This window comes from Carcharhinus amblyrhynchos, chromosome 11 (assembly GCF_965287045.1).
Source record: "Carcharhinus amblyrhynchos chromosome 11, sCarAmb.v2.hapA, whole genome shotgun sequence".
Classification (NCBI taxonomy): Eukaryota; Metazoa; Chordata; class Chondrichthyes; order Carcharhiniformes; family Carcharhinidae; genus Carcharhinus; species Carcharhinus amblyrhynchos.
Genome location: NC_137334.1, coordinates 1,993,741 through 2,007,420, shown reverse-complemented (window position 1 = coordinate 2,007,420; position 13,680 = coordinate 1,993,741). Strand labels below are relative to the sequence as shown.

General features: G+C 40.4%; 1 protein-coding gene across 6 annotated transcripts in view; it reads left to right on the top strand.

The window, feature by feature from the left end:
- Positions 1-13,680, top strand: part of unc80 (unc-80 homolog (C. elegans)) — a 262,012-nt gene that overhangs the window by 42,858 nt on the left and 205,474 nt on the right. For all 6 annotated transcript variants that reach the window (XM_080198381.1, XM_080198378.1, XM_080198379.1 and 3 more), the window contains exons 8-12: positions 2,967-3,228; positions 6,137-6,271; positions 6,734-6,950; positions 9,876-10,016; positions 12,849-13,117. In XM_080198381.1, coding sequence (XP_080054507.1) covers positions 2,967-3,228; positions 6,137-6,271; positions 6,734-6,950; positions 9,876-10,016; positions 12,849-13,117 — 1,024 coding nt within the window. The remainder of the gene's footprint in view (positions 1-2,966; positions 3,229-6,136; positions 6,272-6,733; positions 6,951-9,875; positions 10,017-12,848; positions 13,118-13,680) is intronic.

Genomic DNA, 13,680 nt, shown 5'->3' with positions numbered 1-13,680 from the left:
CCAATTACAATCGGACAACATGCTGATCCATTTCAACACAGAAAGGCAATTGGTCATATCATGCAATGCCTCACCTTATGGAATAGGTACAGTATTATCACACTGAGGAAGCACCGGGATGGAGCGCCCAATTGCATATGCCTCAAGGATATTAGCCAATGTGGATAAAAGGTACGTGCAAGTATAAAAGGAGGGTTTGGCAATGGTCTTCACAGTGAAGAAGTTTGATCAATATGTGTATCGTTGACATTTTACCATCATAACAGGCCACAAAACCTCTGTGTTTTCATGTACAAATCTATCCCTTTTATCGCGTCAACCCAAATACAGCAATGGGCACTATTATTAGGCACTTATGAGTATAACCTGGAACATAGACCAGGGACACAAGTTGCCGACACAGGTGCCTGAGTCACTTACCTTTGTCCACAAGCTGTCCATTATCACCAAAAATGAACAAAGTAGAGATGACATTAAATTTTATGAGAACTTTGCTAATTTCGGCAAAAGAAAGAAAGATTTGGACTCAAAATGACTCCATGTTGACAAATCTAACCACATGATATTAAACGAAGAAATGCAGGAATGCCCAACACAACGTTTGAAGCCAAATGTGACAGAATTAAGCATAGAAGACAGCGTTATCCTGTTGGGAGCCTGGGTAGTTATCCCATACGATGCTCAAAGGCCTATCCTTCAAGAGCTGCATAAAGATGCTAGTGAGTAGTGTGGCGACCAGAATTGAACATTATATTCCAAGTGTGGTCTAACTAAGGTTCTATAAAGCTGCAACATGACTTGCCAATTTTTAAACTCAATGCTATGAGAAGCTATGTCTGGTGGCCTAGAATAGATAGTGACATAGAAAAAATGGTAAAAGCATGCAGGAAAACCAGAAGGCACCACCAGCAGCTTCCCTACGTCCCTGGGAATAGCCAGGAAAGCAATTTGTTAGGATCAATGAGGACTTTACAGGAGCATTTATGGGCTCCGTGTTTTTGCTATTAATTGACACCCACTGTAAGCGAATGGAAATATACCAGTTGATGTCCACTACATCACAAAACATGATAGAAAAGCTACGACAACCTTTTAGTACCCGTGGAGTCCCAGAAGTTTTAGTGATGGACAACAGAACCCCATTTACCAGTAGACAATTTAAGACATTTATGGAAACAAATGGAACGTGACAAGTCTGCACAGCCCCTTACACCCATCATCAAACAAACAAATGGAATGAGCTGTCCAGATTTTTTAAAGAGGAATGAACAAACAGACCAAGGGGATAGACATCAAATTGACATGTTCTCTCTTCAGTTACAGAACAATGCCACATGTAATGATAGATATAGCCCCGACTGAGCTACTAATGGGCAGGCACCTATGGACTAGGCTAAGCCTGATATTCCCAAAACTAAATAGAAGAGTGGAAGAGAAGCAAGAAGCCCAAAAAAGAGGCTACAATTTTAAAAAAATGGTCTAAATGGTGCATTTATTCTTTTCACTGTTCACGTGATCAGAACTTCTAAATACACAAAGTATTTATCTAATATATCTGAAGTAAACGTCCCTCAACTTTATGCTACCAAAGTAAATAGAAGCCAATATTTGAAGTGCATGTCATACTGCAGTACTTTTATCCTATTCAAAAATTTCCACAAAGCATCCTTTTTGCCATTCAGAACGATATTGTTAAATTATGCTGAATTATTCTATGAGTGTGCAACCACTGCTTAGAGACTGCCAAAATCATTTTACTTGGAACTAGCAGGAAAAGCAAATTTTCTTCCCATGTGTCTGGGTATTTTTTTAAACTCTGATTCTAGAGTAGACTACCAAGTAAACCTGTTGGACTTTAACCTGGTGTTGTGAGACTCCTTACTCGGTCAAAGAAGGCAGAGGGTAGCAGTGGAAGGGTGTGTTTCTGAATGGAGGGCTGTGACAAGTGGCGTTCCTTAGGGACCAGTGCTGGGACCTTTGCTGTTTGTAATATGTATAAATGATTTGGAGGAAAAAGTAACTGGTTTGATTAGTGAGTTTGCGGACGAAGCAAAGGTTGGTGGATTTGCAGATAGTGATGAGGACCATCGGAGGATACAGCAGGATATAGATCAGTTGGAGACTTGGGCAGAGAGATGGCAGTTGGAGTTTAATCCAGACAAATGTGAGGTAATGCATTTTGGAAGGTCAAATACAGATAGGAAATATATGGTAAATGGCAGAACCCTTAAGAGTATTGATAGCCAAAGGGTGAACAGGCCACTGAAAGTGGCAATGCAGATGGAGAAGGTAGTCAAGAAGGCATACGGCATGCTTGCCTTCATCGGCCGGGGCACTGAGTTTAAAAATTGGCAAATCATGTTGTAGCTTTATAGAACCTTAGTGAGGCTGCACTTGGAATATAGTGTTCAATTCTGGTCGCCACGCTACCAGAAGGATGTGAAGGCTTTAGTGAGGGTACAGAAAAGATTTACCAGGATGTTGCCTGGTATGGAGGGCATTAGCTATGAGGAGAGGTTGGAGAAACTTGGTTTGTTCTCACTGGAGCGACGGAGGTTGAGAAGCGACCTGATAGAAGTCTACAAGATTATGAGAGGCATTGACAGAGTGGATAGTCAGAAGCTTTTTCCCAGGGTGGAAGAGTCAATTATAAGGGCCACAGTTTTAAGGTGCAAGGTACAGGGTTTAAAGGAGATCTACTAGGCAGATTTTTTTTACACAGAGGTTGATGGATGGCTGGAACTCATTGCCGGGGGAGGTTATGGAAGCGGATACGGTAGTGGCTTTTAAGGGGCATCTTGACAAATACATGAATAGGATGGGGATGGAGGGATATGGTCCCCGGAAGGAAAGGGGGTTTTCGTTCAGTCGGGCAGCATGGTCGGTGCAGGCTTGGAGGGGCTAAAGGGCCTATTCCTGTGATGTAATTTTCTTTGTTCTTTGGTCTCTTTGTTTATCTGTTGTAGAACTTCAATAACGATGCCACTAAGTCAGAAGTCTCGGTATGCCACCTATTTTGATGTTGCAGTATTGCGCTGTCTACTGCAGCCTCACTGGTCTGAAGAAGGTATTCACTGGGCACTGATGTATTATTTACAAAGACTTCGACAGATTCTGGAGGAGAAGCCTGATAGGCCCTCTGAACCTGAAATAACCCAACTACCCAGACCACGTAGTAGTTCCATGGTAGCTGCAGCTCCTTCGCTGGTTAACACCCATAAAACACAGGTATGGAAAGATTAAGTTCAGGTCTTTGTTTTCTAATGACTTGCATTCACATCAAGGTGAATGTGTTACAAAGAATAATTGTATAAAATAGGATGATGTTATTGCAAAGTTGGTGTTTGTAAAGTGTCTTTTAAAAGATGGTGTTTTTTTTTTAATGAGAGGACACAGGCTGAGAGGGAGAGATCTCTCTCTCTCATGGTTTCATTTATGTCTTAAAAGAAAGCCTCATCTAGATAGCAAAGAAGACAGAATATTCCAGAAGACAACAAACCTGGTTGTAATTTACATTGTGACTTTTTTTTTGTTAATAAGTGGGAATTGAATTTGTCTGAACAGCGTTCCATTAGAATCGTGTTTTGTTTGGTTTGTTAATAGTTTAATTAACTTGTTCACTGTTAGATAAATAAATTGTTACTTGTTGATTTTGGAGTGTGTCAGGGAGTTATTTTGATTTAACTACTAAAAGTTGCTGAAGCACAGTTATTACCACTTCTCCCCCACTTCTACAGATTATGAGGCGAGATACTCCTCTTTGAGTGGTTAAGTATTAGTTTGCAGAGGAGGTGGATCAACCTTTGCTTCATAACAATGCAAGAAGTTAATATCACTGAGTTAAAAAGATGAAACTTCAAGTTGTCAGTTCATGGCTATCAGTAAGATTGATGTTGAATTAATTTTATACAAGAATGACCATTGCACGTATACACATATTATGATTTAGCACATGCAACAGTTACAACATATCTCCTATGCAACACGTTCCTGTCCTTCCAGCCATCGAAAGATTCCATTGAAGGGAAGCCACGAGGTCAGGTTCACAGGTGGCAGGACAGGCAAGATAGGCAAAACATCATAGACATTGGTGGGACCAAGGATTTCTGGCAAGTTATCTCTGCCATCAGAAAGCACACCACAACAGAGTCAGAAAGTCCTGCCCATGGTATTTATGTATGGCAAGAAGTGATATTTGGCATAAGTTTCATTTAACATCCAAATTTCTTTTTGATTTCTTTCCCTCCTTAGACCAGTTCCAATTTGGTTCATTGATAATTTTAGAAGAAATTAATTTTTGAGCACCCCAAAATATATGTTTTTACTCTTTTGTGGGACATGTGCATTGTTGGCTGGCCACTGTTTATTGCCCATCCCTAGTTGCACTTGTTTAGAGGGCAGTTGCTCTGGAGTTACATGGAGGCTAGACCAGGTAAGGACAAGATTTCCTTAGAGGACATTAGTGTTCAGGATATCTTCCCCTTTTTTTGGGATGGGGGGGAGTGGTTTGCAGCATGATAGGTACGTTGTACACAGGATCATGTGAACAATGATTGATTTTTGCATCCTTCCTGACGGAAGTATTTTTCCACTTTGTAGTTCTGTGCTCACCTGAAAGAAACAATTCATAACTCTGTGGTTCTGCAGTACGAGCAACCTAGCTGTACCCTTACCTTATTTTATGGTTAAATCTATACATTAAATGCAGATTGTTATGTTTTGGCGAAATCCTGGTACTTGTTCAGCAGACAGAAATGCTGTTCGCCCCAATGGCTTATTCCTGACTCCAGCCAATTATCTGAGGTAAGAGTAATTATGATGTTGCTTAGGAAGGCTATTGATGAGATTCACATCTCCTTCAGGAACGCTGAAAATGACTGAAGCAGGCCTCGGGCACTTTTCAAAGCAAGCTGCTGTTGGGAAGTGAAGGTTTTAAATGTTTAAAATTTCGGAAGACAGAGAAATTGAAATTCATCATTCTACATGGAGTTCAACTCCGTTCAACCAAGTAAAATTTAAATCTCCTTTCCATATTGTACAGTCGCCCTGGACATTAGCAGTGCAGATACTCCTAATATCCAGTGTTACTAGCGTACAAGTAAATGAATGAAATAACTTGCATTTATGTAGCACCGTTCAAAATCAAATGTCATCCCAAAACACCTTGAGGCCACTGAAGTATTTTAACGTATCCTCGCTGTTGTGATGTAGGAAACATTGCGGGTGATTTGCACACAGCTAGATTTCGCAAACAACAATGAATGATCATGTCACCAATTGTTGGTGTTAGATTGGGGTGGGGGGAGGGGGAGGGCTTAAATATTAGCCAAAATACTGGAGAGAACTCCCCAGAAGGTTCCTGGAAGTGCTGGATGATTTTTCAACCTTTCATCTACTTGGAGATGCAAGCTGTAATATACCACTGAGCAGATATTGGGTAAATCTGCAATTTTTCTCGACCAAACCTGGAACGTGCTAACACGGCTTGTGACATCAGGGAAGTTTCCATTTTCCTTTTTACAAGTACATTGTGGATAACATATTCAACCAGAAATCCATCTCCATTTTTACACTTGTTGTAGAAGGAACTATATAAACAGAAAACACGCAGATAACTGCTTGGATACATAAAAAAAAAATTTGATTAGTGATCTTCACTGTGTCTTGCAAGTTTCTTCTGAGAACTGTTTATGCCGAACCAGAATTCCTCAGATAATGTTAATCAGTGCACACACAAACAAACAGTTTAGCTTCCTCTGAAACCCTACTGTACATATGCACCACCTTTGCCATATTAGCTGAAGATACCATATTATGCTGTAAGGTTTGGAGGAAAGGTTTGTATAATCTGACTAGCACTTAACAGCTCACTGGATGGTGACGTGTACAGTTGATACCTTACAAGCTGATAGATATAAGTAGCAGTGTTTTGTACATTCTAATAGCTTCATCTGCCATGACTTACCGAATATTGTGTGAAAATTGTATGAGTGAAACGGACTGTTGATTCATGGTCACCCATTTTGGGCTGTGACCAGTCCCATCTACATACATTTGAACGAATAAATAGTTTTAAGAAAAAAACCTTTACCTGAAGATTTTTTGACTCATTTATATTTTGTGTTGCTTTTTCAAGGATCTTACTATGAAGTGCAATGAAGAAGATAAATCCCTTAGTTCAGAAACATTTTCTAAGGTGTCGGTGACTAACCTAAGACGACAGGCTGTCCCAGACCTTTCTACTGACCTGGGAATGAACATCTTCAAAAAGGTGAAGAAATATTTTGTGAACATTTATTGGGCAGACAATGCATATTGAAATCAGTATTACTAATTTAATAAATATTCCATTTACACACAACATTGGTATCCACTTTTTATGTTCCTGATCTGCAACACATCTTAGAACATAACCATTATTATTGAAGAAAAACTGCTGATTGATAATATACACATCATTCAGTAGTCATTGAAATTACTGGAGTGTTGCATTTTTTTTATTGGTTTAATAGTTGTTCATAAAGGCTTTTTGCCTCGATTTCCTTATCAGAATTACTTCAGCTAAAGTGAATAGATCAGTTAATGCATGTGTTAAAGTATGTCAGTGGGAAAACCTGCCTCATAAGCTCAAAAATTAAGCTACTGCAGCCTAATTGTTAATGTGAAATATGAGTGTGTGACTTACATCAAAGTATTATTGAATAATAATGTTGATGACCTTACCGGTCTAAAGTTTAAGAGTCGTAAAGAGGAGCGTGAACGCAAAGGCTCAATTCCATTCCATCACCCGGGTAAAAAGAGACAGCGACGAATGGGAATGCCATTTCTTCTTCATGAGGATCATTTAGATGTCTCACCAACTCGAAGTACGTTTTCATTTGGGAGCTTTTCTGGAACTGGAGAAGAAAGACGTGGTTTGGAGAGAGGAGGATGGCAAGCTACAATACTGGGTGAGCCAAGAATAGTGAATATGATTGCTTAACATAACTTGATCTTTCTATCCTATGTATAGTCCATTTGTATTTTAGTTTCCTCCTGGAAATTACTTTTTATAATCACTTTGGGGCATACAGTCACAGGACTGGATTTTATGGTTTCCAGCAAATTAAAAGGGATGGAATGGGAAGTGCGTAATCCACTTGCTCCCTCCCCTGCCATTTGAAATATTTGGAAAGTGTTTACAGTGTTTGACAAAGCCAGCATGGGTTTGTGAAAGGCAAGTCATGCTTAATAAATCATCTGCAGTTTTTTGAGGCTGTAACTAAAACAATGGATAAGGGAGAATCAGTGGATGTGGTGTATTTGGCTTTAAAAGAGATTTAGCCAAGTTGAGTGACTGAGCAAACACATAGAACATAGAACATAGAACATTACAGCGCAGAACAGGCAGTACAATGTGGCTAAATGTGAAGTTATAAACTTTGGTGTGAAAACAGTATTATTTAACAGGTGATACATTAGAAAGTTTGGATATACAAGGGGATCTGGGTATTCTTGTACACAGTCAACAAACGTGGAGAGACAAGTGCAGTAAGCAATTAGGAGGACAAATAGTATATTGACCTTCATTGCAAGAGGATTTGAGTTCAGAAGTAGAGATGTTTTATTGCAGTTATACAAGTCCGTGGTGAGACCACACCTGGCGTATTACATGCAGTTTTGGTCTACCTAAGAAAGCATATACTTGCCATAGAGGGAGTGCCGGCTGATAGATGGGTTGATGAGACTGTCCTATGACAAGAGATTGATTCGAGTGGGCTTGTTATCACTTGAGTTTAGAAGGATGAGAAGAGATCTAATTGAATCAAATGAACAATTACAGCAGAACTTAGACTACCAGAATGGAGAGACAAATAGTAGCTGGAAGTTGATCAACATTTTGGAAGAAGGGTATGGAGAGTGCAGGGACAGGAGGAGTTTCGTGTGCACAGGTCTTTGAAGGTGGAAGAGCAAATTGGAAAAGTAGCATATGGGATCTTAGGTTTCATTAGTGGAGTTATTAAAGGCTGGAGAGACTAAATGCAGGGAGATTGTTTTCTCTGGTTGGGGAATCTAAAACCAATGGATATTGTCTCAGGATAGTTTATTTGTTTATTTCAGCAGGTTGAATGATGCATCAGATGGACAATTGGTGGTCAACTAGCTGGAATTCCAGCTAACTCGTATGATAAAGGGGGCTTCCTTCCATAGGCTCTAGGGTGGGATGTCTGGCAGGGGAGAGATGAGATCATGAACCGGAAATCAGTTCATGACCCCTCACTCTCAATTCTTATGCCAGCCATAAAAACTGAACAAATAAAGTTCTATTAGCAGTCAAAATCTGCCTCTTCAATAGCAAACTCTGCTGCTACATTCAGCCATGGTCCCAAGCCCAGTCATTCACCCTGAGCACTGCTGCCTCATAGCTGACAAAAGGCACTCCCAACAATTTTCTCATGTGACTAGGGAGAAATTGTGTTGGGAATAAAAAACTGCAGTTGATTGGCTTTAATCAGGATAGCTTGTTGACCCACTTGCCTTCAGTATTATTGGAGAGAGGCAGGATGATGTTGGATTGCTGACCTAATGCCATGATGCCATACTTTATGTAAGCACAAGGTTAGCCTGCCTGATTTGTCACTATAAAATCCAGTCTAGTTAGTCATTTTGGCACAGAAGGAGGCAATCTAGTCAGTTCCATTCCTGTACTCTTCCCATAGCCCTCGTGTATTTTCCAATTACATTTTGAAATTGTTGAATATCACTTTTATCACTGTCAAAGACAGCAACTTCCAGGTCACTACCACTCATTGCTTCTCACTGTATCTCATGTTCCAAAACATAATCTCTTAAAATGCTTAAATCTGTGTCCCTTAATCTTTGTACCATAAATTCACGGGAGCAGCTTTTATTTGTCACCTTATCTCAGCCCTTCATAATCTTTACACCCCTGCTTCATCTTCACTCATCCACGTTTGTTCCTAGGAAATCCCAAACTTCTCCAACCTAATCTTGTAGCTAAATTCACTAATTGCTGGAATCATTTTGGGAAATCTCCTCTATAATCTGTCAAGACATTCACAACCTTCCTAAAGTGAGATGACCAGAAATGACTGTAATTCTCTAGCTGTGGCCAAATCAGAGTTTTGTGAAGGTTCACTACAGCCCCTCTACTTTTGTACTCAATGCCTCCACCTTCTGAAACCTAAGATGTCGTGTGCTACTCTTTCAATCTGACCTCCACCTTCAAAGACACACGCACATGAAACTCCCTCTGTCCCTGCACTCTTCATACCCTTCTTCCAAAATGCAGATTGATTTCCAGCTATCATTTGTCTTTCCATTCTGATATTCTGTCTAAGTTCTGTTGTAGTTCATTGGTATCACCCCCACCACACCTCCGTCACCCCATAGGACTACTCCACACCCCTGACGACCCTGCAGTGGTGTTCTTCATCACTCTGACCTCCTAACGATGCCCCCTAATGGCCTCAAGTCCACCCCACATCCAACTTGTGGCCCTCATTGGACCCCCATCTGATCTCCGAAGCCCCACACCTGTGGACATCCAAGCTCTCCCACTCCAACCTCCGCTTGCCCACCTTTGAGCTCCAAATCCCCACTACCTGACCCCAAATGCCTCCAAACCCCAACATGTGACACCCTGACCTCTGATCCTCACAGCCCCTTAACTTCTAACTCCCTAACCCTGACCTCCAACTTTCAACTTTCAACCCTGACCTCCAATTCCAACTTTCAAATCACAATGTTGAACCCGACATTATCCCCCTGGCTTATAGTTACATACACGTTTTATTTTTGTTTTCACTGGCATTTAAATCTGTCCCTCAAAGGATTTAAGGGATACTTTTTTTCAAAATGTTCTGCGTTCGCAGGAAAATTCACCCGACGCGGGAGTTCAGATACAGCGACAGAAATGGAGAGCATGAGTGCTCGGCATTCCCATTCCCATCACACCTTGTTGAGCGACATACCTGATCACTCAAACAGTCACGGAGACAACACGGTTAAAGAAGGTAAAATCTATGTTCAGTAAAATTCCAGCTGCCCTGTACAATTGGTAAGTGTAGCCAAGCGCGGTTTGGTCAATACAGCTGCAAGTTGGTTTGTCATGAAAAATAAGCACATTTATTATCAGTATCAGTTCACCAGCTGTGTGTAATCCATTTGAAATGACTAAATGAAAGGTTATCAACCTGATATGTTAACTCTGTTTCTCTCGCCACAGTGTTCTACCAGATTTCCTGAGTAGTTCCAGTATTTTGTTTTTGTTGGTGGGAGAGTGATAGTAAAATAATGTTAAGATGGAGGAGAAAGGCCACAGTCTAAAGTTGTTAAACTCAACGTTGAGTCAATTAGGCTTGACTGGAACATCATAGCTGGATAGGGATGGACATTCTTGGGTGTGAGAACCAGATGCTGAGTTGAAATGGCAAGCAACAGGAAGGTTATTTTCACATATTGGGAAGAAATAATCAATAAATAATCAATAAGACTCAAAATATCCCATTTCACGAAGCTGTGCTGTATGCCTGCCCCTTGGTTCATGAATGTTATTTGGTCTAATGAAGTGCTCCCAAATTTATTCCCAGTGTGACCCCATTTTAATGCTTCAGGCTTGAAATTCGGTGGGGATGGTTGTGGGCGTTGACAAATTGCTGAGCGGGGAGGGGTAGTAAATGGGTGGGAAGTGGGGAGTTTTAAAACTGCTGGGTTTACTCTGAAAAGCCAAGGCTCACCTTTTTTACAGATTGTTTCCAGCAGCAGCAATAGGCTGAATGGGAGAAGGCATGTGATGGCATGGGGAAATGTAAAGATGCATAATGTAGCCCAGACAACGTGACGTGGAAATGGAGGAGGGGAAGAGGTGGTGGTGGAGTGAAATTTAGGGGGGCCTATAAGTAATGTTGGGAGCTGGATTCCAACGTTGGAGAGCCACAGTCAGCCCACCACTGCACCCGTACTCCACTGTGGCTCGCAAAATGCACTGGAAACCTGATGTGGGTGAAAAGGCAAAAATCTCTCAAAGTTCCACTGATATCTATTTCCATTTCAAAGCAGAGTGCCTTTCAATCAATGGAGTGGCAGACCATTTTTTTCAACCCTCAGAAGTTTTTTTAGAAATAGTCAGAGCACAAAAACATGACAGCAGAGGGCTTATTTCTTTACATTTTTTAATACATTATGGTATGTTCTCCATTGGAAAAGTAATATAATAAATGTGAGCAATTACACAATGCTGGCTAATGTAAGGATAAACTTACTTTGTAGATCCCTGTGATGAAGGACTGTATTTAACACATCTACATTACAGTATAGCAACTAATAGTGTTAGTTGAAGGTGTCAAAAATTTTACATTTACTTTTCAGAATATTCTTGACTCACAGTAGGCTTTCCTTTTTTTTTCACAAACTTTGAAACTTGATGTACTTCCAAACCCTGTTCCACCAGATGAAAATGATACGTGGGAGGAAATCCAATTTCGGTACCCGTTTAAGATGGGGAACCTGCGCTCAGTGGTGATGAGGGGCAGGTTTTGGGAGGAGGTGTGTGTTTTGCACACTAGGTTTTTCCGAACTACAAAAAGACCAGAGGAAACTTGAGGGAATGGAAGAAACTTCAGTATTCAGCCAAAAAAAAATCAAAGTGGCGCCGTTTGAGCATTAAAAAGTGCCACTCGTTCAGAGTGAAATTCAGCCCCAAGAGTTAAGAATAATTGATTATGGTAGAATAAAATCCCTGCCTTTTCCTGACATATAGGGGGTGAAATTAACCGTAAACCAGCAGAATGAAATGGGCATGTATTAAATTGGCAGTGAATTTTTCAGCATGCCTTATCTTTCCACTGTAGATCACAGAAGGACTGTACAAACCCATTTGTTGCTGCTACTACAGGTCAATTTCAACCCCATTTCATTCTAAGTTAAAATACTTCCTGTTCATCACTGTGTGTCACGTTTATTGTGTGAGTTACTGTAGTGTCTGCTGAAAAATGAGAAGGAGGGGAAATGTAGCTCCTATCTGTTTTTGGCACACACACACTGTGCAGCAGATGCTGGAGCCCCAAGACTTGTCTGAAGCTGGGACTTGACTACTATCTGATGCAGGTCACTTGAAGCAGCTTGCCAGTTTCCTCTCTTCATCTTTTCTGGGAAGTAAACACCTTTGCAAAGCCTGCGTTTGTGGCACATCCCTAATCACCTTTAACTTTAAAACTTTAACTTCAGAAGGTGGAGGTGAGCTGCCTCATAAGCAACTGCAGTCCATATGGCGCAGGTACAGTGCCGCTGGGAAGGGGTTTACTTCCAGCTGATTTCAGGACGCAGTCTTTTGAAGTTAGACACTCCTAACTCGCTTTCCCACCTGAGGACCAAACAAAGTTAAGTTGTGTTGTTTCCTACTTCGCAGGTAACAGATATCAGTAATGCCATCTACTAGATAAATATTTTTTAAACAAACTGTAATTTGATAAGTTCCTGAAACTGAATAGAGTGTGTCCATATCTTAAACAATTTCTTACAAAGAATTAAGTTCAGCATTATGCATGAGGTTAAAATTTAGAATTCTGTGTCTCGGGTCATGCTAATGTTGATCTGCTTAATTGATGCAGTAAGGGTAAGTATTTGTTTTACCGTGTCTGATTTGACATTATGCTTGCTGGAACCTATTTCCGAAGCTTTGGAGTAAATCAGCATGAAAATGTTGGAATACAAGTTGGCATAAATAGCGGCATACACTGTTTGTGTTGTTCCAAGGATTCTGGGCCATTGTATTATGTTTTAAGTCTAAAGTATTAGCAATTGAGATAAGTCTAATGAAGTGAAATCTTTAATTTTATATTTTGCAGTGAGATCACAGATTTCCACAATCACTGTAGCCACTTTCAACACCACAGTCGCCTCCTTCAATGTGGGATATTCAGATTTCTTCAGTGAACACATGCGAAAGCTATGTAACCAAGTGGCTATACCTGAGCTGACCCATGAACCACTGGCGTGCGCTAACCTGCCCCGCAGTTTGACTGATTCCTGTATCAACTACAGCAGCCTTGAGCAAACAGAAAACATGGAAGGAACCAACTATTTCATCAAGAAAAACGGAATGCTTGATCTAGGGGTAATTTTTTTAAATAATAAAACGGAACATAACATGACTGTGGGAGGTGCAGTGAGGTATGAAAAATTAATATTTCGGTGATCTAGAATTTCAATCATTCAGGAAGACCAAAGTGATTTTGAATGAAAATGGTGTCCATCTTCTGATTACTGACAGCCTACTTTCAATTTGGAGTTGCTTTCTCCAAATTCTCTACTGATTTGAATTTAAATCATATAAAAATTGTTTTCTTAGGTTTTTTTATTGAAACTGCTCAATTTGAATTACTGGATTCAAATTAATTTTTCATTAACAGGAGCAGACTGTAACTATTTTAAATTGCATTTTGATACTCAAAATCAAGCATCTGTCGTCACTGCAGTTAAGATAAATTAACAGCAAGCATCGAAGTATGCAACAGAGGTGAAACGTACCAAGAGATCTTGTGGCACAGTTTTAGCATCTCTGCCTCTGAACCAAAAGATCTAGTTCAAGTCCCTTACAGCCACAAGAGCTGTGTTCATAGTGTAGTTAGACAGGAGGGGTATTAGTTTATAAGCTAGTGGGAAAAGTTCCTGGTCAGC